At 42.4% G+C, this 25447-nt stretch overlaps 6 protein-coding genes and 1 long non-coding RNA gene across 10 annotated transcripts; 1 reads left to right on the forward strand and 6 right to left on the reverse strand.

Moving 5' to 3' along the window:
• Window positions 1–195: 195 nt before the first annotated feature.
• Window positions 196–1877, reverse strand: Shawn (shawn). Of its 2 annotated transcripts, XM_017139833.2 has the most exons (5): window positions 1709–1877; window positions 1487–1656; window positions 924–1430; window positions 776–857; window positions 196–700 (listed from the first exon to the last, which is right to left on the reverse strand). In XM_017139833.2, the coding sequence occupies exons 1-5, from the start codon at window positions 1875–1877 to the stop codon at window positions 447–449; spliced, it is 1182 nt and encodes a 393-aa protein (XP_016995322.2). In that variant the 3' UTR covers window positions 196–446. The 2 variants fall into 2 exon arrangements, with proteins under 2 accessions (XP_016995322.2, XP_016995321.2); XM_017139832.3 differs by having other exon boundaries at window positions 196–857.
• Window positions 1781–4580, reverse strand: Tyler (tyler). Of its 2 annotated transcripts, XM_017139830.3 has the most exons (5): window positions 4177–4579; window positions 3930–4117; window positions 3091–3678; window positions 2510–2849; window positions 1781–1921 (listed from the first exon to the last, which is right to left on the reverse strand). In XM_017139830.3, exons 1-5 carry the CDS (start codon window positions 4364–4366, stop codon window positions 1902–1904), a joined length of 1326 nt encoding a protein of 441 aa, XP_016995319.2. In that variant the 5' UTR covers window positions 4367–4579; the 3' UTR covers window positions 1781–1901. The 2 variants fall into 2 exon arrangements, with proteins under 2 accessions (XP_016995319.2, XP_070075005.1); XM_070218904.1 differs by lacking the exon at window positions 1781–1921 and having other exon boundaries at window positions 2684–2849; window positions 3087–3678; window positions 4177–4580.
• Window positions 4581–4892: 312 nt separating this feature from the next.
• LOC108056116 (heat shock protein beta-1) lies at window positions 4893–10161 on the reverse strand. Of its 2 annotated transcripts, XM_017139794.3 has the most exons (5): window positions 9684–10161; window positions 6656–6682; window positions 5650–5731; window positions 5497–5592; window positions 4893–5429 (listed from the first exon to the last, which is right to left on the reverse strand). In XM_017139794.3, exons 1-5 carry the CDS (start codon window positions 9860–9862, stop codon window positions 5235–5237), a joined length of 579 nt encoding a protein of 192 aa, XP_016995283.1. In that variant the 5' UTR covers window positions 9863–10161; the 3' UTR covers window positions 4893–5234. The 2 variants fall into 2 exon arrangements, with proteins under 2 accessions (XP_016995283.1, XP_016995284.1); XM_017139795.3 differs by lacking the exon at window positions 6656–6682 and having other exon boundaries at window positions 9684–10159.
• Window positions 10162–14231: 4070 nt separating this feature from the next.
• Window positions 14232–15970, forward strand: LOC108056110 (sin3 histone deacetylase corepressor complex component SDS3). Its single transcript, XM_070218905.1, has 4 exons — window positions 14232–14626; window positions 14715–14823; window positions 14885–15623; window positions 15678–15970. The coding sequence occupies exons 1-4, from the start codon at window positions 14551–14553 to the stop codon at window positions 15762–15764; spliced, it is 1011 nt and encodes a 336-aa protein (XP_070075006.1). The 5' UTR covers window positions 14232–14550; the 3' UTR covers window positions 15765–15970.
• Window positions 15971–17205: 1235 nt separating this feature from the next.
• Window positions 17206–18279, reverse strand: RpS10b (Ribosomal protein S10b). The gene is made up of 3 exons (XM_017139788.3): window positions 18184–18279; window positions 18057–18101; window positions 17206–17868 (listed from the first exon to the last, which is right to left on the reverse strand). Exons 1-3 carry the CDS (start codon window positions 18237–18239, stop codon window positions 17385–17387), a joined length of 585 nt encoding a protein of 194 aa, XP_016995277.1. The 5' UTR covers window positions 18240–18279; the 3' UTR covers window positions 17206–17384.
• Window positions 18280–18840: 561 nt separating this feature from the next.
• Window positions 18841–20032, reverse strand: LOC108056040 (uncharacterized). The gene is made up of 4 exons (XR_011419689.1): window positions 19813–20032; window positions 19255–19760; window positions 19045–19198; window positions 18841–18985 (listed from the first exon to the last, which is right to left on the reverse strand). It is a non-coding gene; the product is annotated as an uncharacterized lncRNA (long non-coding RNA).
• Window positions 20033–20403: 371 nt separating this feature from the next.
• Window positions 20404–23566, reverse strand: LOC108056155 (nose resistant to fluoxetine protein 6). Its single transcript, XM_017139851.3, has 9 exons — window positions 23233–23566; window positions 22795–23152; window positions 22659–22732; window positions 22401–22603; window positions 22225–22337; window positions 21936–22152; window positions 21272–21444; window positions 20747–21212; window positions 20404–20631 (listed from the first exon to the last, which is right to left on the reverse strand). Exons 1-9 carry the CDS (start codon window positions 23558–23560, stop codon window positions 20431–20433), a joined length of 2133 nt encoding a protein of 710 aa, XP_016995340.2. The 5' UTR covers window positions 23561–23566; the 3' UTR covers window positions 20404–20430.
• Window positions 23567–25447: the final 1881 nt, after the last annotated feature.

Genomic DNA, 25447 nt, shown 5'->3' on the forward strand with positions numbered 1-25447 from the left:
TTTTAAGGTAATAACAAAATATGAAATCAAATATTTTTCAAAAAAACGGATTACGTATTTTATTAACTCCTTTTTTTAAACTTATTTCCTTTTCAACCCCATTATTTTTAGAAATAACTTTGGATATTGTGCGTTGTGCTTTCTTCAAACATACATAGTTTTTGGGTCTGAATTTCAAAATAAAATACAAAAACGTGTTTCCAGTTTCCTCTTGCTTCCGTTTATCCGCTTAAGCTGGTTAGGAATGGCCAGCAGCTTGTTTGTTGTGTGTTTTTGAACCAGGAAAAACAAGAATTTTATTTCACTACAATTTAACAATTTGGACGGGCTCGCCAAACTCAGCAGACGAGATGCCTGCCCACCGATTTCCTGGCAACTTTGGCATTAATGTACACATTTACAGGGGGGTTTTCACGTCGACAAAGGCCGTAGCTATCAGCAGGAGTTCAGGATCCCGGTTCCGATTCCTGGGCCACCGCCTGGTTGCTCCGCTTGTGCTGATCTATGTTGTAGTGGTAGAAGAAGGACTTGCCGTACTCAAAGGACGAAATCATGATGGCACACGCGGGCGCCACCTTGAAGAGTCGCGGCCCCAAACCGGAGAAGATCGCGGGCAGTCCGCCCAGGCGGTAAATGCTGGCCAGCCGCACCGCCACCGACTTGGTGGCCGCCTGCTGCTGTTGCTTGGATGGTGGATTATCTGCCGTGATGCAAACCGAACCATTGTCAATGGAGGATCTGCTTGCAGCTGCAAGCTGAACAGCATTGGGCCTACCTGAGAATATGAACTTCTCGCCGAACTCGATCTGCTCGTGCGTTTTCACCACATCGAAGGGCGTGGTGATGGTGGCGGCCACCTGGATAGGAAAAAACAAATAACCAATTACGAATCTTTGTTTAAAGAAACCTCAAGCCTAGCTCACCGATCCCGAAATTGCTCCTGCCGCAAAGCTAAAGCTGAAGGTGGGCTCCACCACGCCGAAGGAGCTCTTGAGGTACTCGTAGCAGGTCCAGTAGATGCCCGAAAAGGGCACATCCCGCAGAATGGTGGGCGGCAGGCCGCGCCACAGACCCAAAATGCCCTGCGACTGGACCACCTGGCGAATGGTGCCGAACATCTCGGCGTGCGTCATGCGCTGCGACTGCATCTTGGTGCGGATCAGCTCGACGGGACTGACACAGGTGACGGCCAATATGCGCGCCGATACGCCGGCCAGCAGCGGCACCAAAATGGGAATAGCTAGTGGAATGTCGCGCGCCCCTTTGCCGGCCATTACATACTTGTAATGGATGTCGGTGAAGCGCGCCTTGAACTGCTCGTAGGCCACGAAGTAGATGATCGTGGAGGGCAGGGCCGAGATGAGCGTGGGGCTGAGTCCAGACCACAGCGAGCCGACGCCCTCAGTGCGGCTGATCTTGATGAATGCGTCCTGAAATGGTCAGAGTAAGTGGGTTATTTTGAATCTCCTTTTGAGTAGCTACTCACAATGGTGCCAGAAAAGCGGGGAGCGGGCTTGGCGACTGCCGGATTGGGCGTGTCCGGGCCGCAGGGGCAGATGTGATCCATTAAGCCATTGCAGTAGAGGAAGCACTTATTCGAAAGCAGCGCCTGCTGCTGGGCCTGCAGCCGGGTCTTGATCACATCCAGCGGAGTCACTGGAAAGGATGGGATAGTAATTGAGCTTACGGTTAGCTTAGGGTGACTTACTGAAGCAGGCGGTCACCATGGCGCCGGTGCAGGCGGATGCCACTTGCTGCAGCGGTCGTATGCGAAAGCGCGGGTCCGTCATCGTGGCCTTTGACTGGTTCTGGCTGGGAGTCGCCGCCAGTGCCGCGCTGGCAGCCGCAAAGTGGGCGCAGACCTCCCTCTTCGCCATGGCGGGATGCACTTGCTCTTCCGATCACTGGGAGCCCCGGTAGGCTGCGATTATGTGGGTGATTTAAAGGTGATATGGATGTGATGAGATGAGCTGACTGTGTGCACTGTGTTTTATGTCGACTGTGAGCTCGGATCGGCAATTAGGCAAGCCCCCCGCTCATTGTGAAATAGTTTCCAGGTCCAAAATAAAACACCGTGCTCGTATGTTCTGCTCCATGCCCATGGCGATCAGCTGTTGCTAGCTGATACTATCGATACTATCGGAACAGCTATCGGTGCAGCGGTGTTATCGAAAAGCAAGCGTGTGGGTGTAGGGGGAAGCCCCTATTCAAAATTCAAAACATTTAGGTCCTTTTTTCGTCCGTTCGTTAAATTTAAAGTAGGGTTAAAACCTTGAAATCGTAAGCGAAATAAGAGTCTAAAGCTTCCTTTAATTTTAACAAGCGGACGAGAAAACGGCACTTAGCAATTCGAAAACTGTAAAGCTATCGTAGGATTGGAATTTATCCTTTCAGAGCACTTGCATTAAAAAAATATTTTAAATTAATTGGATCTCTAATGGTTTGAAAATAAGTTCAGAAACTATCACAGAAATACTTTCTTAAAATAATAAGATAAGATAACACCTACCCGCTTCCTGGAGATCCAGGTTGTAGTGGAAGAAGAACGACTTGCTGTACTCGAACGTGGAGATCATGATGGCGCAGGCGGGAACAACACGGAGCATGCGCGGCACCACGCCGACGTAGAGGCCCCGGACACCCTGCTGCCGGTAGATGTGGCGCAGCCGTGAAAACATCGACGGCCTGGAAATGGCAGTAGTAGTAGTCGCGGTCCTTGGCGCAGGACCTGCTCCCGCTGCCGATCCCGATCCCGCCGCTCCCACCTCCTCGTAGAGCACATCCTGACCCAACTCAATCTGGGTGTGGGTGGTGATCAGGTCAAAGGGCATGGTCACAAAGGTAGCAACCTGTAAATGATTATAATAATAATTATGATTATAGGTTATTTAAGACGCTCACTAGAGCTTGAAAAATATCGATATTTTTTCAAAATCATATCGATAATATCGATGTTTTCAAGGAAAATTATAAAAACTATGTTTAAAATAAAACGTTTTTAAAAGATCGATGTTTCCGATAAATAATTCTTATAAAAAATATCGAAATTATCGAAATGTCGATACTTTTCAAGCTCTACTGCTCACCCACCGCTCCGGCGACGGCGCCCGTGAGGAAGCTGAAGAGGAAGCTGGGCTCCGTGACGCCGAAGGCCCGCTTCATCCCCTCGTATGCCGCCCAATAGGTACCCGAAAAGGGGGCGTCCCGCATCACCGTGGGCGGCCAGCCCCGCCACAGCCCCAGGATGCCGTGCTGGCGGATCAGCGAGCGCAGCACGCGCCACAGCTCCGAGTAGGTCATCGTAACCTCGGACTGCATCTTGATGCGCACCATCTCAATGGGAGTGATGGCCGTCACAACAATGGTGCGCGAGCAGATGCCCGAGGCCATGGGCACGTAGCAGGGCAGCGGTTCACTGGGCACCACCTGGGCATTGGCGTTCACATTCCGACTCCTGGTGGCCAGGTCCAAAGGATCCCCGCCATTGGCGCCGGGCACTTGCTCGGCCTCCGCCTCAAATTTGTGCGAGTCCAAGTAGATTTGGGTCAGCGAATTCTTGAGGTACTCGTAGGTCACGAAGTAGATAATCGTCGAGGGCAGGGCCGAGACCAAAGTGGGACTGAGGCCCGCCCACAGGCCGCTCAGACCACTGCTGCAAACAATCTTGACAAACGCGTCCTAGATACGAAGATACATGACATACAAAAGGGTAGAGTACTGAATATATGATATTTAGGGGGATATATACAAAACATCGATATTATCGAATCAATAATGTCAAATTATCGAAAATATCGATAATTTTTAAGCTCTAATATATACCACCCCCTACAAAAGGATGTGATATTTAAAAAGTAAGCAACAACAAATCCCCCTACAGCCAATCCTAGATCTAGGGTGGACCTTAACCCACTTAACCCCTAACTCACCATGGCGCCGCGCAGGGGCTGAAGATTTCGGGGGTCCCGGCCCGGTTTCGGTATGCAAATATCGCTGGAGCGGCAAACGTGGGTCATCAGGCCATTGTGGAAGACGTAGCAGAGCCTGGAGACAGTCGGTCGCTGGCGGATGGCGTGCTGGGTCTGCACCCGGGTCTTCACCACCTCCAGGGGCGTTACTGATTGGATCTCGGATTAGAGGAGGTCTAACATAGCTAAGGAACTACCCCCTACTCACCCACAAAGGTCGTGATGAGGCCGCCGATGAGTGCGGAGACCACCTGTTGCATTGGCTTGATTCGGTACCGCGGATCCGAGCTCAGGATCAGTGTGGTCAGCCGCAACGGATCCAACTCTTGGTACTCCAATCGTCTGCCCTCCTCATCCTCGTCACTACCTCCACTTTGGGACTCCAGCTGCGGCGGCATCTTAATTCAATTGTTTTTACTTTACTTAGTAAAAAAAAAATTTTTTTTTCTATGTTTTTCACAAGCGGTTTGATTGCTGAAAGACAGGACCTCCTCCGGTCTTCGGGAAAGACATCCCTGGGCAGCGCCGACAATTTGGTAATTTCGTGCCGCACACAACACAATATATCTGAGCAAAAGTTTGTTTCTCGACACGAACACTAAGCTGAGAAAAATGTTTGAACTGAGACATCAAGCTAAGTCAACATGTTCATTAGGGTGGACCCTAGTTTTGTGCTTATTATTTAAGTACTTACCAAACCTTGCTTTCAAATTCAAAACTCTTGTTCCCCAGTAAAAATGCACTTTCAATCACATTCAAAAAATGTTATTGCAAATTCACAACCAACCAAAATCAAGTATAAATCGTTCTCAAGCCGGAATTAGCCTTGATTGAACTGATCAAAATCGACTCAGCTGGATCTTAAATCTTGATTTATTTTTCGATGGGAGCAAGAGGGGAAAGGAAAACCAATGCGGGGACGGCTACGACAAAATTGATTACGTTTAATGCGAAAATTATAAATATGAATTAAATTAATCAAATTTAATAGTAATTTGAATTATATTTAAGTTAATGAGTAGTAAGTCAGTAACATAGTATTTTAGCTTTAAGTCAGAACCAAAAAAAAATTAATCATTTAGATAGGATTGGATTAAACTCAATGGTGTGTATGATTTAATCTGATCTTAGACATCAACTCCTCCTCCTTAATCGTCCTTCTACGTCCTCTACTCCTGGGGCAATGGTGATTGATTGGTTGATTGATTGATTGATTGGTGAGTGGATAACTGCGATAACTGGGATCTGGGATTACTGGGGATCACTTCACTTGTGCGCAATGGGAATCAGTGTCTCGCCGGCGGTGAGTGCTGGCAGGGGGGCGTCGACGGTCAGGACGCCGTCCTTGCTCAAGGACGAACGGATGGACTCGGGATTGACGCCCTTGGGCAGCAGGAACTCCCGGTTGTACTCCCTGTACACGCTCTTTGTGTCCGACTTCTCCTCGTGCTTGGCGTGCACCTAAGCAAATGGAATTTATAAATGTTATTATCATAGTTTTTGATTTGTAGATCTCGATTTTACATACCAATAGTTTCTGATCGACGGTCTTCACCACAATTTCCTCGGGGGCATACTGGCTGACATCGAATCGCAGCTTCAGCACTTTGTTGTCGCCCTCATCCTGCAAATGGAATCATTTGTAAATAAATCTATATATTTAGTTATACCATTTCCTTACCTGTATCAAGGGTGAGCTAATGTCGGAGACGTAGTTCTGTTGCTTCGGGATTCGGGATGGCAGAGCCGAGTTTGTCGTTGAGCTGCAAGAAAAGTCGGGAAAATGTTGAAATTAAAAAGTTCCCAAAAAAAACTTAAAACTTAAACCAAAAAACAGAAGGATTATAAGTGAAATCAAGAGTGCTGGGCGGAACCTGGTGGAGGAGTTGGTGGTGGTGGTAGTAGTAGTCGTGGTTTTGGTTCTCTTGGTGCTACGAAACGTATTTTGCAGAGTGCGCGTAAAGGCCTCCATTCTGAAGCTGCTCTAGGATGTAACTGATCACCGGTCGGAGAACCCAACTCAAATGAAGCCGCGATGCTCGCCCGCCTAATAATAGATCTCACTTCCGCTTCAGATCCCCATGTACTAGAGATCCAAAGGGAAGCAGCTGTCCATATGTCTGCATTACAAGCATTCTATTTTAAGGTCCTACACACAAGGGAAATACATATGAATGTATCTTTGCTCGTATCATCATATAAACACCCAAAGCTATAAGTCGTGGTTCAAAACTGCTTAGACCGCCTGCATTTATAAATAAATTCTCAAATGGTCCTTAAAATAACACCCTCGAGAATCGTGACTCAGCTGTCACTCAAATAGAGCGATATATTATTAAAAACTTAAAAACGAAATCAAAATTTTACTGTTAAGCTAACAATTTCATTTTGTGGAAAGAAATATCTATTTATTTATCTCCAGAAAACTTCTTCAGAAAACTTCTACCCCCAATACCATCTACCTATCATAATATTTAATTGAGATTTTCAGAAAAACATGCTATGAATTGAGTGAGTTCCGTGTAGCGGTTATATTTGTTTAGTTCGTGATTATGTGCGGGTATTGCAATTAAACTAAACAAATAAAAAGTAAGTTACCAAAAATAAGGGGTTGTGTAGAAAAGGAAATGTTAAGGGTAAAACACAAAAATAAAAGTTTAGTTGGTAAACTTTCTACGTTTTTGTACCTGGTAGTTGTTGTTTTTTTAGTAGAACTTTTTTTTTAGAGAGGAGAGGAGATTATAATAGTATGGAAATAATTGCGGTTGTTTAATGTTTTCCAAGCGGCAAGAAAGAGAAAAGAGAAAAATAGAGGAAAAAGATATATATATTAAGTTAGGTAAAAGGTAAATATACATATTAATACAATTACTAATAGATAAATTAGTTTCTCAGCTTGGTATCTTTTTGGTCCACCTTAATGTACAGAGGGGGGGGCTTTTGATCGACCGTTAAACCGGTGAACGTGTCGCAGCAAATCGTGCATGAGTGTGCGTGTGAGACTCTTTGATAAGCGGCCATCAACTGGCGCTCCACGCTAAAAAAAAAGCTGAGGGAGCTTATCAATCGAAGCCGAAACGTGAGCGTGCGTGGGCCACTGGCGACCTTGCGGCGTTTCTCAGGTTCTCCAGGTGCTGGGGGAGGGGGGAGTTGATCGCCCGTGGGAGAGAAATCAGTGATAAGTACCAATAACCGTTAGCCTGGGCAAAGTTTCTTTTGTGGGGGCTACAAGTGGAAGAAGAAGAGTTGGCACCTGCTCTCCCACTCCTACTTCCTCTCAGGCACTCTCTTCTCTCTCTCCCTCTCTCTCTGTTTGCCAGCACACGTTCGTGCATGTGTATGCATGTCCATATGTGTGCGGCTATATCTCACTGGCATCTGATGACAATGATGTCATGCATATTTTTTCGTTATTGAAAAGCCAAACGAAGGGAAACTAAAGAAGAAACAGAAATAAGCACAGACACAAGAAATGAGAACGAAACGAATCGAAACGAGCGCAAACAAAATGGCTCTCTTTTGTTGTTTGCTGAACAAATGCCGAATGCCGAATTAAAATATCGATTACCGGCAACGATCGCAGCTTTGTCATCGATCCGCAGTCCGATTGCAGCGCAATAGCTAAAAATTGACATGATATCATCCTCGTCCGTTGCCCATTCAAATTATCAGCATCCAGCCAACCAATATTGGCAACTAAATCGCCGCTGTATGTGCTCATCTCAACTGAAAGCTTTTCGCACAGCTATTCGCTATTTGCATGATAAATATAAATACATGTTTGTGCATGATCATAGCGTACTCATTTGTTTAAATTGCGCAAGGCCGATTAATGAGTCTATAAATTCAACAGATCGATGGTATTGCCTGTGTTTACTAGCTAGTATTGTGTTCTCACATCATACCTGGCCTGGCCAATATATATCTGTACATATTATATACACAAGCCGATCCCTGGGATAATCGTACCATTTTCCTTTCAATTGCAATAAAAAATGTATCTTAAAATATCTGCAGATATTCAATGAGGAGGTGCCATCATAAAAGTGCGGTTTACAGTCTAACCGAACCTTCTTTAGTATACAAAGATATATGCAAATGATATAAACAAATGGCCCCAAACAGTTTTTGGCGTCAAATTGCATATTTCTACAGAAGCTAATTGTTGTTTTTTCACATTTAATTATTTTTATTCGAATATTAGGAGAAGATGGGGCAAAACCGACCGGTCGAACATCTCAGTCGCTGGGAAAATTGGATAATTTGGTGGAAGGAATAGGAATGAAGGTTCCTGAGGTTGTTTTGAGGTGCTTATTCAGCGCTGAGTCATTCAGAAGATATCACGCAGCGCATTAATCGTCGACACGCTATAGCCATGGTGGCAGATATGTCAAAGGTCGCGATGGACGATGTGTGGTGGACAGTGAGCAAGAAGGGGCCATTATGGGTGGGATAATCTGATTGAATTGAATGTTTAGTATAGGCTGAAGTCACTGGCAAGCCAATCGAATCAATATCAATCTAAATACCAAACTGATCCAAGCCGATCCAAGCAATAACCACCCATCAACACACGATATGCTAGCAATCTTTGCCCTGTGTGTATTTACGTTTAATAAAAGTGTGTGGCTAAAAGTTGCAGGTGTGGTTCGGTTGGGGGGAACCAATTTGGGTTAATTTCCTTCAAATTGCCAACTTTAGCTTCATATGGGCAAAGTTATACAGCTGGGAAAGGGAGTCCCAACTTTCATGGAAAACTTTCTGTTGTTGTGTTGTGGCCATGCAAATGCAGTGGCGACCATGGTGAAGCCAACAACAACAATATTACGTCATTGGCCGGGGTCGTTCCAATAGCAACCAAAACAGGCGCCCACGCAACTTAACTCGAGATTGGAGATTCGAGATTGGAGATTCGAGGGTCTAACGAGACGCGCAACCGCGACGGCTACGCAATATTTGCCATATGCCTCGGGCATTGTTTGTTTATTAATCACTAATTTGGACAATAAAACTACATAGAAAACATGTAAAAATAGTGTCAGTCATTCTTTCAAGATTCTGATGGATTAATGGCTAACTTCTAGTAAAAGATACAAATATTTCGGAATTTCGAAAAACATGTGTAACAAAAACATGGTCCATATGCCATCGATGATCAATTCCCATACTTTTCCTTTCAAAATAGATCTGCTATCAAATATCACCGATATGGTAGAGATTTGAATATCTTATCTTATTATGAAGAATATTTCTGCTTATGTATAGTGTAGACACACTACCAAAAAGTCTTGGCACAGGTGATTTTCAAAATTCTCGAAATTCCGTTATGCCCCACATAACGGTTGCATAAATTGGGTTGGGGGTTGGGGGATGGGGATTACTTGCGGGTGGCGGGCGGATACACATGTGTTTTCTTGGCCGGAGACAGCGGCGGAGAATTTAGAACTCGTGACTCATCCTCCCCCAGAGCGACGGCAAGAAATATATTGTATCTGGGGCGCAAATCGGCCCTGTTTTGGTTTCTGGTGTGTATATTATACAGCTATGAAGTGCTCCAGACCAGAAGGCGATGTGGCAAGATGTGTTCCTCTATATTTAGAGCCTATAACTATTAGAACTGTGGGATGAATCAAGCGGATGGATTTCTATCCCTCAAGAAATCATCCTCTAGGAATAACCCCTAGTTCCTAACCGGAATCATCACTTAATCCTCACCTGGTGGACTCGAAGAAGTTGGCCTCGCGGTTCATCAGCTCGTGGCGGAACTTGGCCATCTCCTCCTCCATTTTTCGCATCTCGGAGTCGAAGCGCTCGCGGATATTGCTGAACTCCGTATCGATGACGCTGAAGTCGCCCAGCTTGATGGGGATATTCCTCTTGTTAGCCTCGGCCATTTTTATGTGTGCGGTGGTTATTTGGTTTATTTGCTATTTGGTGGTTGCTGCTGTTCTGCTCGACGCGCTTTCGAGCTTATTGTTCACTTGCTAATCGACGGAGCAACCAAGAACCAAAAAAAAATCGGGGAATACGATGTGTTTTCTATATGTATTTAGACCTCGAGACGTTTGCTGAGTTCTCACTGAGTACTGAGAGTGTGTGGGGTTGTTGGTTGTTGTTTCTTGGACGTGGATGTTTGAGTGTCGCACAGTTAGCCGCGTTTCAAATTCTCGACTGTTTTGCATTCTCCTTTGCTTTTTGCTTTTATAGCAACCGTTTACCGCAACCGCAGTCCAAGAGCACGAAGAGAGCGGAAGAGAGAGCCCCAGAGAGCGGGAGCTCCATCATTTGCCCCACACAGTGGAAGAAGAAGCAGCAGGCGCTCTCTCGCCCAAAGGTCTGAATGGGATGGCCAATAAGTGGGAGAGTGGGAGAGGAGGAAAGTGGGAGAGCGGGAGTTGCCACCTGGACACCCGGATACCCTACCCTTGGTAATTCTAGCCTGCCAGAAACTAGAATGTTTGCATAGGATACGATAGTACGAAGAAATATCCTTTGTTATCAGGTATTAAATTTATTCGAATTAATGTTGCATATCTGAAAGTCCTTTAATCGGCTAAAATTAATTCATCAATTGACTAACTTGTCTCGTTTCAAGAGAAGCCAACTATATAAGTGCATGTACGTATGCTTCAATGGCGAAATTAAAAATTCGCATATAAATCTTGCGTGGGAGCCGTTCAATCATGACTACTACTCGAAAGTGAGTTCCTCGAACTGGGGCCTGCATCCCATCCCCCCGCCGAGTGCAAACTATTCCCAGCCTATTTGGAGGCAAACAGTTACTATCTGACGTAGTGTGAATGTACTTAGAGTGGGTGGAAGCTTCCAAAGCCAAAGTGTCTGTGGAAGTAGGTGTGCAAATGGCACTGTAAGCGGTCGTCGTGTTAACCGGTTCGAGATCAACGCTTCCTACCGTTTTAGGAATCGAGCTGAACGTTAGAGCGGTGCACAGTTGGTCGAATTGCTCACAAATCGGTGATATTATCTAAATATACTCATATTTCTTGCTTTTAAGTACACACCCAAAAAAAAATGATCATAGAAAGTAAACTATTTCTACATTAAAAGTAAACTATTGAGTGTCAAAAATTTCTCGATACTCTGAGTATTAAACTAATGGACTTCGAAAGTATAAAAATGAAACTTTCGAAGTTGTCAAGTTTAAACTAACGAGTATACAGTTTATACTCACTCAGTGTACTGAAATTCAGGCTGCTAGTTTATTTTGTATACTATTTAGATAATGCCAGTATAACTATTATACCCCCCGTATTAAAGAGACAAAATTTAAAAAATGTTGTTTTGTACTTTTCATATATTATAAAACATATTTTTTACATTTTTCTAAATTACTGAAGGTAATTTTTAATTTAACGAATAATATATATACAATACATGTACAAAATATGTACGTATGTATGCATATTTGGGCAAATGCCGTTTTACCGCTTATGTCGCTGATCATCTCCAGAGTGAACGCCGTCCAGATGAATAACAAATCTTGGTCGAGGACGCTGATATTGAAGTTAACATTGCGCTGGCCGCGGTCAGAAAAAATGCAAGCCAATTGCAAGATCCTTAGTTTCCCGGCATCTGGAGCGCAATTCAAGGTGGTGTCAGTAAAAAGAAAAGAATTTACTCATTAGTTATGGACTAAGACACAATTTAAATGTACTTACATTTCAAATAAGCCCAAAATAAGCAAATATTAAAATTTTCACAAGTAATTTTCACAAACAAACCTTAAACAGACCGCAGCGTCGTTTACAAAATACACTAATGTAAAACCCTTAAAATACTAACGCGTCCGAATAGCATTAAAAAGCGGTAACACTTTTTCTGTTCGAAATGTCCAGGTTCCAAACCAGAGCATCCTGGCTTCACACCAGGAACGAAAACCGAAAACTTCGGTATAGAAATTAAACTCAGGACATAAACTTAACACTATTTAGTCTTAAGTTAACACTATTGAGTCTGCTCCTTACATTATTTAGTTTTAAATTAATACTGACAGTTTGATACTAGCTGTAGTATACTTTTAATACAACGCGTATTAACTGTAAACTTTCGGTTTTTTTTTTGGGTGCAATTGCACTGGCAAAAAACGAGTTAATGCAAGGTGACTGACATCATTTTGATATTAATCCCATATTTACATCCCGAGCTCATCATTATAAGACTTTAAATCGAGAAAGGCAATTCCGCCCAATGTGCAGAGTCGATAAATCCAAATATTCGACAGAGTGGGCGGCAAACGTTGGCGTCCCAGATGCACACAGAAAAAATATAGGTATAGTAAGTTATGATGTGAAATATACATTTTGAACAAGGAAATATGAAATATTTCATTTAAATTATAAAGTTAATATATTTCTCCAAGTGTGGCTATCCAAACTACCCACTCCGCCTCGGTTTGTTTGTAAACAAATGCAAAAATGACTCAGGCCTGTGACATTGGCAGTCATCTCCCGATTCCGATTCCGATTCCAACAGAGGTCCTTTTACGGAGCGGGAATAAAAATGAAATAAATGCGACCCGGTTACAAAGACCATTAAGTATTGCAACTACATAAGATATAAGATTAAGCGATGAAAAAACATTTGGTATACAATGTGCAATATGATTTTTCTTCTTTTGTATCGCCTATTTTTCATCCCAAATTCCATCGCGGGCAACGACAGTAGAGCCCCCCATCCAAATAATTATAGATTTAATCATGAATTACGAAAATAAAATGACAATCATCATCGGTGATCATCAACGCTGCCGCTGCGGCTGAGGTGTTTTCGCTGTCGTTTTCGTTTTCGTGATCGTTTTTATTTTTCACAGCGCCCACATGGACGCGACGGCCGCTAATGCCCCCTGTCCAAACAATAAACTCATTTTCATCAAAAATTTCGACCTTGAAGGCCCCAGAATCTCAACTAAGCCACGAAAATAACGGGGAGACAACGCATTTGCATCTTATATCTATATACAAATTTGCATCCACCATCATGCTGATCGTGGGTACTTATAAGTATATGAATATTAGATCTCTAGAGATTTGAAACCCCTTAAAAAGTAGCCTAAAAGGTGACTTCTGGAATTCAAATATAACGTAGCATACTTTTAGTTCACCTTTTTAGGTGTTTTCTTAAACTATTGTAACTTTCAGTATTAATCAGTTACATAAACGAAACGTTTTTATAACTTTTTAGTTAATTTAATTAAATTTACCTAGAAATCATAAATTTCATCTTAAGCTCACAAGACTACTTAACCGAATAAATAATAAAAAGAAAGGATTTAGAAAACAGTTTCGTTTGTGTTATTGTTCTGCCAAATATATCTATGCATACAGCTCTTGGGAAAACAAATTTTCCCCACGTCACCAGAATATTCGAAATAGAAACAGAACACAGAACAAGGGTATATGTATAAGTGCTCTAGTCATTTGCCGGCATGTCATCCCACTTCAACTCATCCAAATAGCAAATCCCAAAGCGAAACCCTCTTCCCCTCGCAGTCAGAAATCAATCAAAATTTGCCCGCGATGATTTAGCATGGAATTTTTGGCTGATGATGAGAGTTCAGTGTGTTCAGCTCACTAATTTTTCAGCTCGGGCAAATAGCAAATAGCGATCTCCTCCTGCGTGGGCGGCATCCATTGGCATTGGCTGCTTGACGACAGCATTAAAATATGTGTCAGCCCGAAAATTCAGAGGAGCAAGTGCTGTTAATATCCAAACAAAAGCAAGCTTTCGCCTATGTGGGTACATGAAAACACGACGTATACGTAATGCGTATACATACTATAGTTTTACGAGTGCAGCGTGTGTACAGCGGGTACATATTTAATTATAGGCGGAGAGATACACAAATTAGCAAAACCTTTAGGAATGCTCGGTGAAAATTGATTTATTTTATTGTCTACTACATCTTAAATCATACGAAATCAATGAGTAAGGGAAATGGTGAAAATATATGGACTTTCAGGGAGTCGTCGTGAATTCTCCATTGCATTGCGGCATATTTTTGGCATTTATGGATAGTGAAACCCGATGATATCATGGCGCATTGCATGATCTTCAAAACATGAGTCATCAAGGAGCAGCTGTAACTGTGTAATAAAACTTTTTCTTAAAAATATTGGAAAACGTTTAAGAATCTTCCGTTTAATCATAGGTAAATAATTTGCTAAACTCTTCACAGTAGGCAATCCCTCAAATATTGACATATTTCTAACTGAGATCTTTAATTTCTCTGAAAAAATCATCTGGTTATAAATTATCAGCAACACCAATTTGAATTTGGTATTTTTCTACATAGCTGCGCGCGCTTTTGGTATTTTTACCTGAATAACTATCGATACACTCCCCACCGATAGTTCCAGCAAAGCGGCCACCCTAATTTAGAGGTGGAAAAAGGCGCAATGTATCGATATTACGTGGGTGGTTAACCGAAATAGTATGCGTGTGTGTGTATATGTGGCTTCGGAGTATCGAGTAGGAAAATAAATAAATAAGTGCCAGTAAAAACCAGGAATTTCAGTAATAGATCTCGATTATCAAGTTCCCGCCAAGCGCCGCCGCCACCGCCATGTCCGCCTACTACAGCCACTACACGGGCGACAATTACGACGACGAGTCGATCGGCGACGAGCGCAGCGAAGAAGGTGAGTACACTGTACCAGGTTAAAGTTGCTCTGCGGGATTTACTTAACTTTAATTTTTCCCCTCCCACGCACTACTAATCCCCGCCAGACACGGACGACGCCAGCGAGACGGAGTTCCGCAGCCCCAGCCGCTACGGGAACACCAATGGCACCGCCAACAGCAACAGCCTGGGCACCAACAGCGAACTAAAGGAGCAGTAAGTGGGATACTCATCATGATATGATCACCTCCTAATCCCTAAATCATCCTATTACCAGAATGTACCAGCACAAGCTGCTCAATCTGCAGAAGCAAATGGAGGAGCTCAACCAACTGGTGCATCCGGAGTACACGAAGCGCGTGAAGAAGCTGGACAACCAGCTGAAGGAGCGGCGGCGGCTCAACGAGATCTACAAGGAGTACATGCGCGAGTGCGTCGAAAGGGACTATGTGCTGGAGAAGAAGGCCGCCCAGAAGGAGTATGACGAGAAGATGATGGATCTGAAGGACAATCTGATCTCGGATTTTGAGGATCGCAAGCGGCAGATCGAAAACGAGCGGTTTAGCTTGGAGTTGACGAATGATTCCATGGAAATCAAGACGACGGTGACGCGGAAGTTGCGGCGAAGGCCCAACGAACCGCTGCCGGTGATCGAGAAGCGGAGGAAACCGGCCACCGGGCAGCTGCTCGTCTACCAGCTGGACGACAAGGAGATCGAGTCGGATTTGAAGATCATCCAAAGGGGGAAACCCCTAGGACCGAATGCCCTGCTGCAGCAGAATGGCATCGGCTCTTATGGGGGTGGATCTGGACAGCAGCAGCCACAACAGCTGCAGCAGAATGTGCATGGAATGCTCTCGGATCCGCCGCCCAACAGCGGCTACGTGGAGACCCGAATCGAGGACAACAAGCTGCTGTACGAGCGCAGGTGGTTCTGCCGCGGCCAGCAGGTCTATGTGGAGGGCAAGGAGATGAGCAAGTTTGCGGCCACCATCACGGCAATTGGCAACGAAGTGGTGAGTTAACTACTTACCTTGAGAATCCCAGAAGTCATCTATATCTTTATTTAGGTCTGGGTGAAGCGGACGAACGAGTCGAAGGTCAAGATCAACATGTCCCATTTGGCCAAGGGCAAAATCTCCATTAAGCGGCGATAGCTCCGCCGTCGGGTCGGGCGATTCCTCCACATAACGCCCCACCCGCTGTCCCTATTGCGTTCGAGAGACACACTTTCATTACATTAAACCCTAGGCTTAAGCACAAAAGTAGACATAGACTAGCTGTACATTTCACTTAACGAGTATCCAAGATTGTATATAATAAAACCAACTTTATTTTGTAAAAAACATTTTTATTGAATGCCAGCTTTAGTATGACCTTGCTCGCCATTCGGTGAGATAATTAAAGCTTATCCATTGATATCACAAAGACAATTTTCCCTTGCATGGGAATTGCAGCTGGAAAAATTTAAGAGACCCAAAAATATATAAGCCATAATGTAATTCAATTCATTTTGGTTAAAAGAAAAAGTTGTTTATTTTATTGTTCTTTTAACAAATTCCATTATCCAATACTTTCTTCTTGGCCACGCTGCATTCTTGACAATCTTCCGGATTTCTGAAAATGATACAAGAATTAGTACACACTACACGTACTTACTTTGCCCAACACATATTTCATTTTCAAATAGTATTAATGGATTTTGACTTATTAACGCCCAGTTTTAATAGCAATTATAACTCCTATTAGTTGTGGGTAAATATCGTTTTACATATTAAACAAAAACAATTACTTTTGAAGGAAAAATAATGGAAACAAAAATAAGTTTGTACTTAAATGTGGAACTAAAAGCAAAACAAAAATCTAGATTAAATGTACTAATTAAAAGATCATTCTTTATAAATGAAAAAACTTGAATAAAATAAGTTACGACAGCGGATTGAATTTACAAAAGATGTATTTTCTGAATGGATCATAGTATATACAAGATACGATGCTAGAAACATAAGCTGAATCGAACCCTAAAACAGCGTTTTAAATTGAAGCTGAATTAAACAGTAGACCCTTAAACTTGTTGGTTTTTTAGATTGACAATCATTTAGTAAGAAATGAATACTTTTCAAACGCAAATAACTTAAATTCAAACTTATTTGAAGTGCTTAGGCAAAGCTTTTTATGATTTAAGTAGCCGATTCTATGGAATCTAAGTAATCCTTTTTCTATTATACGTTGAAATGGAATAAAACAAAACTTTCCTTAAAAAAAACTAAGAAGGAAGGAAGGATATTACTATTAATTCTAACTAAAACAGTCTACTATAATTCGATTTCTATAAAATAATCTTGAGAGCAGAATATTTGAATGTGGGGCCCTAACGAGCACATTTTTAGTCATAAGCGGAGGGTCTTTGCAAAATCTTCGTGATGATAGCCTATAAGAAAATGTCTATGAAGACTTTCTTATTCCCTATCAGAAATACATATTATTTGCTTCACTACATGGCCAACTTCTAACCAAAAAGACCACCAACTTTAGACCAACTTGGGCTTTTCAAATGGGCTTTTCTATTTGCACACCACAACAAAAAAAAAGGGGTAGCACGGTTTTCACTTGCGTTTGCTTTTTAATCAAATCGTCATATCATATAAAACACACACACATTTTTCGTTTTTTATGTTGTTGTTGAGGGATTTTGGATCTTCAGTTCAACATTTCCTTTACTGAGTTTGATTTTTATACATAAGAAAAAAAAGAAACCGAAGCGCATGGTGTGGTGTTTAGTTGCGGGATCCGCGTCCGAAGCCGCCGCGGAACTCGACCTCGCCGGCGCCGGGCCCAACGTCGCCCTTCTTGTCCACGCCGCTGCCGCCGGGAGCACGTCGGTAGGCGGAGCGATCCTCGCCGGTCTTGGAGGCGTCGCCGGGTCCGCGTGGACCGCCGGCGGCGGGACGGGGACGCACTGTCTCCGAGCGGGCAGGGCGCTTCAGGGTCGAGGGAACGATCTCGGGGGGCAGGTGGAGGTAGCTGCGCAGCTCCTCGATGCCCTCGTTGGTGAGGTACCAGTAGTAGTGGCGCCAGGCGAACTGCTCCTTCACAAGGCCGCGGGAATGCAGCGATTGGAGGGCCTTGATCACGTGCAGATTGGGGATCGACTCCAGCTCCGGGTGCTTCTGGGCATGGAAGTCCTTCTTGGCCACGATCACGCCCTCCTTGAAGAGGTACTCGTAGATCGCAACGCGATGGGCCTTTGGCATAAACATTCTGCACGGATTAAAAAAAAATTCAGGATTAGCTGGTTTCCATTTCATTTCGCACATTGTTTATCGGGTGTTAAGGGCACAGTAAAAAAATATATGCATGTGTATGTGTTCTTGGCGAAACAACATTGGGCGCACACACATTTCCCCGGTTTCCCAGTTTAACAACGTTTCGTTCCACGTCTGGTTTACCTGGATTTGTTTGCAAACACAAAGTTACACGAACGCGTTCTCCCGCTGCAAGTAGAAGAGAATTAGGGCTTTTAATTGAGGAATTTCGCCAAAAATATCGCGCAGCACACGGAGCACACGTACTCACCGAAAACGTGGTGGCAGAAAAGAAAAAGTTGAGGTTAGGGACAGAGGTGGACACATCGGACGCAGCCGATATGCCGCGATGGTTGTGTTCCTATCGATGGATCGATTGGATTTACAGGTAAAATTGCATTGGTGCGTATCTTTGCTAAACTTAAAATTGTGCACCAACTGACCGGTAAGTAAAATATACTTTAAACTTAAGAATATTTTTTTTTATACATTTTTGATTGACAAAAAGTAAGGGAGGGATGTGACCATCGATGAATCGATATTTATTTGGTCACAATCTATGGCTCAGATTCTCGCTGAAATCTAGCTTTTACGTTTTTGAGGCAGTTATTTTGAAATAATTAAATTCTATTTAAAATTAATTACCACAGGTGTGCTTTATTATTATTGTTTCATCGTTTAAGAGCGGCAAGAAGCTCAATCGATAGCGAAGTGCTGCCGGACTGCCGAGTATCGATTGTTTTTAGTTAATACACACACCATTTTTTTGCGAACAACATTTATCAATAGTTTATTGTTGCCGATAATCACAAATTATATTTTTATTAGCCAATTAGTAATATTAAAATCACACTAAAACACTTTTCCAATCGGAAAAATTAATGTTTTTTTTATTAAAGAATTAAAGAAATTATATAATTTACTCCTATGCATCCCTAGACATTATTCTTTTTTGGGCTCTTTATGTCTGCTTAGCGTTTTTGACTTGTATACCTTGTTCTTTGACTTCGCAAAGGCTGTCCGAACCTCCTTTGCATAATCTCCGAATGTGAATCCCTCCCTTTTTTGTGACTCTGCGGGTTAAAAGTTGAAAATAAAAATGATAAATTCGAAAAAGTGTCCTGAAACTTACCATACATAGCCATGTTTAAGTTTACGTAAGAATTGAGTCCCGTTTTTGAACACGTTCCTGCATAGTTCATATTCATGAGAAGTGACGTTGATAGAATTCTATTCAAGTGCTTTTGCACGCCCTCAGGTGCGAGGATGGTCCGGAACAGTTCAACCTATTTGTTTTAAATGAGTTAAGAAGAAATTCCAAATTTTCAATTGTTGAACTTACATATTTCTCGTGGTTTGCCGTTACTTCTGCTTCTATTTCATCCAGTTCTTCAAGGGACTTTATAGGAAACTCCGTTTTCGGAAGGCCAGCTTGAAATTTCTCTGAAATTTTATTCACTTTTGCCAGAATTTTGCTATTCTGGTCCACCAACATCGAAATCTGGGATTCTATTTTTTCAATTTTCCGCTCCATTCGAGCCACATTGGAATTGTCGGAGTTAAGATTTTGAACAAGTTGTTCAAATTGATTCTGACTAAGGCTGTTATTTAGGATAGTCGATTTATCGGGCAGAATATGATTTGATTCACAAATGGTATCTTGAACGAAATTGTCCGCTTCATTTGTATATTGAGGCTCATAATTGTCATCTGAAGTATTGACCTGCTCTGTCTCCTTTTTGGCCAATCGCCAAAGACTGGATCTAGACACTACATTCATTATGATTTTATGTTGTAGATGACTTTTCGGTATAAAGTTCACCCTTAAAGTCGGGTCCACCCTAGCGCCTGCAAACAGATGTTTTGGTACGGTAAAAATGCACACACATTTCATACTTACAATTTTCATTTCTTTGGTACTAACTATCCGTTTTTGTAAGCATCATAGATTAACTAATTAACTAATATGCATCGAAAACATAACAAACACTGAAGGGTTAAAGAAGTAACTCGTTTTTAAGCAGAACTCGCACGACCTGCAAATGCCAGCTGTAAATCCGAATTGAAATGCACGGAAAAATGAGTATCTCTTTCATGTGCTGCCTTCTGCTCTCTCTTTCGCCTCTCTCTCACTGCATTCCATACACATTCTATTGGATGCCAAGTTTGCATGTCTGCTGACATTTTGCCTTCAGAAAATACTAGAAAAGCACTGGAAAATACCAGTGATGACGGTTCGGCTTTTTCCAGCCATTTCGTATGTAATTATGTAAAATATGTAAAAAATAATATAAACTCTAAAGAAAGTCGCTTAGAAAATATAAATAAGAGAGAGTCCCTCGACTATAAAATACCCATTACTTAACTAAAGCAGTTTCGAGAGGATATTTCATTATTTGCCGATTACTTTTTAATAAATAGTTTGATTAAAAACATTTTTTAACCACATTGCTTAACGTACTATAAATATCTTAATCTATTAAAAAAAAAAAACTTATTTTAAAGAGCTTCGACATCCCTATTCCGGAAGGGGCGATTTTTTTTCGAGTGGCGGGTCAGATGACGTCTTGGACTTGGACTCCCCGGCTGGGAGATTGGTGACTGGCTTTTTAGTGGGCAGCAAGAGGCTCTCTAGATTACCAAAAGGTGCCTCAATCAGGATGTACGCGACAAAGGCCAGAAGCATGGTGAAACCAAAGTCGCCCCAGAAGCGAAGCATCTGTAAGAAGATTTGAGTTATTGGAGCTATTAATATGAAATATACAAAGAAGAATCGCCGTGTGCCCAATGCAAGATAGGCGTCTGAATCGTGAAATAGAGTATACAAAACATACCACATTGTAGTTACTGAAGTAGGTGTTGGTACGCGTAAGTCCGGCGTTGAGGCTCTCGATGAACATGTGGAATATGTAGGCGGAGTAGGAGAGCCTGGACATGGGCTGCCACAGGGGAGAGGAGAGGAAGCTATTGGCCAATCCTCCGTAGCCCTGCATGCAGGCAAAGATCACCCAGCAGAGGCCCAATGGCCAGGCCATCCGGCTGAAGGTCAGATAGAAGGCCTCCTCCAGAATGGGCGGTGCCTCCGATTCCCTGGCATAGCCGAAGACCGAAAACAGGCAGCTGAAGAGCAGCGTCAGGCTAACCAGCCAGCCCAAAGTGACTGCCAGGCGGTTGAGTTTGAAGGACCTGCCCCGGTTGACATGCAGGAAGTAGCCGAACATAATGCCAATGAGATACGGTGAGGTCCTCGTGTGCGTTGAGAAGTAGATCTTTTTCATCGAATCATCACCCACGTCAAGGCTATAGGAAAAGAGCTCCCAATAATATATCATAGATCAGTAGACTATAGAAATACTTACAGTGAAACGTTTTTGATCACCATCGTGCTGAAGAGACAAGCGGCCAGGAGGAGCATAAGCACAAAGATCCCAGCGATTGCCCTCCTTTTCCATTTGAAGAGACCGATCAGCAGTACGGGTGCAATGACGTAGAGCTGCATATCGACTGCGAGGTACCAGGAATGAGACAGGCACTTCAAGAAGATCGGAATTGGATATTGGATATAAGATATTATATTATGAATATTGGATCAAGAAGATCGGAATTGCATATTGGTTATTAGATATTATATTATGAATATTGGATCAAGAAGATCGGAATTGGATATAAGATATTATATTATGAATTTTGGATCAAGAAGATTGGAATCGGATATTGGATATAAAATATATAATTATGAATATTGGATCAAGAAGATTGGAATTGGATATTGGATGTAAGACATTATATTATGAATATTGGATCAAGAAGATCGGAATTGGATATAAGATATTATATTATGAATATTGGATCAAGAAGATCGGAATCGGATATTGGATAAATTATATTATATTATGAATATTGGATCAAGAAGATCGGAATTAGATATTGGATATAAGATATTATATTATGAATATTGGATCAGGAAGATTGGAATTGGATATTGGTTATTAGATATTAACTATTACAGAATCAAGAGCCTACCATTTTGTTGGTCGCATAGTTCTGGACATACAAAAGGGTCCAAAACCAGGTGCCCTCGCACACGGAGTAATCATCAAAGCTGACCTTTCCGTAGAGTGGACCATCGCCCATGCGGGGCAGGATCTTCATATAGACGATAATGGCCAAAGCGAGGACCGGTGTGAGACGCAAATAGCGATGCAAATACATCAAGGGCACATTCAGCTTGCCCTTGGTCCTGTCGATAGGGTGGATAAGAATCAGTAATCAATATTATCATTTACAATCTCCGGAAATCGGTAAAACATACCTTTCCATCGCTCGCAGGGCAATCACCACCAATAGAAGACCGCTCAGGAAGAAGAAAGTGTCGACCGAGTAAGCAGCATGCTGTATAAGCATGCTATACGCAGATTTGCGCCACTGTTACACGAAAATAAATCATTAAAAAGAAGATTTCATTAGGTAATAGGTATATAAGCTTACCCTGTTCATATCCACATAGTTCATATTGGGACCGAACACAAAGACCAGATATACGTGGCCGAAGACAACCCAGATGAAGGAGAGGCAACGGATTCCATGGAGGCAGTCTATGACATTCGGGTTGCTTTTGGGTTCCACCAAACGGAAGAGAACTCGACAGTTGGCACGCGCCGAGAAAGCCTTGATCCAGGCATTGAGGTTGTCTACCAAAGGGGTTTTCATGTTAAGTAATAGGATACAATATAATATAATACTCACTTTCATCCTGGCACCCTATGTAATCATACAGGGTGGACAGGGCCATTAGGGCACCCAGTATAGAAAGCACAACTCTGCAAATATTTGGATGATCTTTTGAACTTCACTAAACCCATTTTCAGGATGCTTCACTTACATGGTGAATATGGTGAGGCCATCGTAGGGTTCGCGTTCATTAGTCTTGCACGTACTCTCCCTCACCAGTGGCACATCCGGATTTAATTCGATGTTGAGGAGATTCTGCAATAATCTACGCAACATCGTATCCATGTGGGCGGTGGAACAGGAGGCGGGAAAGCAGACCGCCGTCTTCAGGGCCAAGTAGGTGGAAATACTGGGCGCCACTTCAAACCTGGCCAGGCAGTACTTTCCCTGAACCCTGCGACTGCTGTTAGCTACAGGGTGATCTATGCCCAGGCACTCGTCAAAGTTTCCCAGGTCTATCAGATTGCCAGACAAAATTCCCGAAGGCAGCGAGCCCCACGAGTCAATCACTGCAAGGTAAGAAGAAAATTTGTATTAATTTCATTAAAAAAAAAAAAATAAAAAAAATAAATTTTAATTTATAACTTACTTTTTAAGGCCCATATCTTGGCTGTCGACACATCGCTCGCCACTGTTTGGAGATCTGCCAGGCATTTAAGATCCTCGACAGAAGTTAGTCGTATGTTCTGATCGCCATACAGATCCTGTGACAGATCGGCAATCGTTAGGTTCTGATATTCGTCGAAGAACTCCACTGCCAGGCGTCTGAGTCTGGAAATGCTCTGGTAGGATTCCCCTGAAGAGTCCAAAGATGAGTCCTTTGGGATCTCTGGATTGATACTGGCATAACTGAGATGGATAGCCAGCACCAGGAAGAAAAACAGGAGCGGAATAGTTTGTCCAGTGGTGTTGACCATGTTGACTGGTCTGTTGTTAACAATAAATTGGTTGGGCTAGCAATGTGGACGAGCTTATATATCAAAGGCCGTGGGACTTTCGATAAGGAAAAGGCTTGGATTTTACAAGTGCTATAATCGTGGGTTCTTTGGAATCTTAGCTTTCGCTTCATAATCTCTGTGCAGTTGCTCCAATCAATGTCACGGTCAACACATGGGATATTCACCACTACGGACAAAGTACACAGCCCTGCACCAAAGTTATCTTCGAATAGTAACTTACTTGATCCGATTTAGCCGATTCGGGCGATTAAACCGAAGCCATAAACGTAGTCTAGACGAAAGAAGACCAATTAGTGGAAATATTTTGGACAAAAAAAAAAATTGAAGTGGTGTTTTGGTGGAACTATGAAAGACAATCTTTTGAAACGGAATTTAGGCTATAACATGGAGTTTGACCTATTTTAGATTCCTTGAATAACATTTTGATTTCGGGGTTCAAAACCGACAGTGAAAGGAAATGTGGTATTAAAAAAGTGTGCAGCAAAACTAAATCCTGGATCCGCTACTGGCTTAAATTATGCTAATCTGCTGAGCTGCCATGACATTTGCAATAGTAGTTGTAGAACTAAAGTCCAAGTCATATATTTGTGTTAACAGTTTCATTACAAGAAGTTCTATCAATTAAAGTTAGGAACGCTGTAATATTTTTACATTGTTGATACGATGACTTTATCTTTTCCGTTTTCTTATAATCTCGTTTAATCGCCGATCTTATTCCGCCTTTTCAAAAGAAAACCCGTTTAGTGGAAATTTCGATTATCTGGCGATTAAAGTACGATTGCCCAGTTTTCATTATAGCCCCTACAGCATATGCAATCAAAATGACTATGCAAAGCAAATCAGTTCCCCGAACAATATACTTGAGCTGCTTAAGCGGAATTGTTGTTTTGGCCACCGATAAGCGGGAATAACAATGCTACTTAACGGCATTTACGGGCTAATTCGATTCTTTCGGGGCGATGCCAATCAACCGAGGCGGCCTTCTTCGAAATTAGTCATTGATAATAGCAGACAGTTCGCCTAAACAATCTTCAAGTGCTCGTTCGAGTCACCTAGCAGAGCGATAATGTGCAGATTCGTTGGGGAGACAGCCGTATTACTCAGAAACAAACAGCTGTAGGCTAAGTATTCGCCCCGTTATCAATAAGTGTGTCGATGGTGATGGTGTTATTTTAAGTCGTCCGCCGATCAAAGGGTAATAACCAGATTTATTGGTATCCCAAAGTGACAAAGAGATACAAGAAATACCACCTGATTTTCATATCATTTAAAAAAAAAAAAAAAATTCCTAATAAAAAAAAAGTTTTTAACTTCAAGGAAGATTACCAAATATCTATGTGGAAAATCTAAGCATTGTTAAGCGACTTGACCGATCAAAGGGTAATAACCAGTTTTATTGGTATCCCAAAGTGACATAGAGAAACAAGATATCCCATCCTAATTTTCCTATCCTATTAAAAAAAAAAAAAATTTTAACTTCAAGGAAGATTACCAAATATCTTTGTGAAAAATCTGAAGATTGTCAAGCGACTTGACCGATCAAAGGGTAATACCCAGTTTTATTGGTATCTCCAAGTGACAAAGAGAAACAAGATATACCTCCTGATTTTCATATCAAATGAAAAAAAAAAAAATTCTCAATAAAAAAAAATGTAGCTTCAAGAAAGATTACCAAACATCTATGTGGAAAATCTGAAGATTGTTAAACGACCCGACCAAAGTAGCAACCCAAATCCACTAGATCAGGGGAGATAAGAACCCAAAGGAATATGGTAAGGAATGACTTCCTATCAGCATACCGAACGTGTGGGGGCGACTTCAAGTAGCCGTCACGTTCAGAAGTTT

Source organism: Drosophila takahashii, chromosome X (genome assembly GCF_030179915.1).
Source record: "Drosophila takahashii strain IR98-3 E-12201 chromosome X, DtakHiC1v2, whole genome shotgun sequence".
NCBI classification, from domain to species: Eukaryota; Metazoa; Arthropoda; class Insecta; order Diptera; family Drosophilidae; genus Drosophila; species Drosophila takahashii.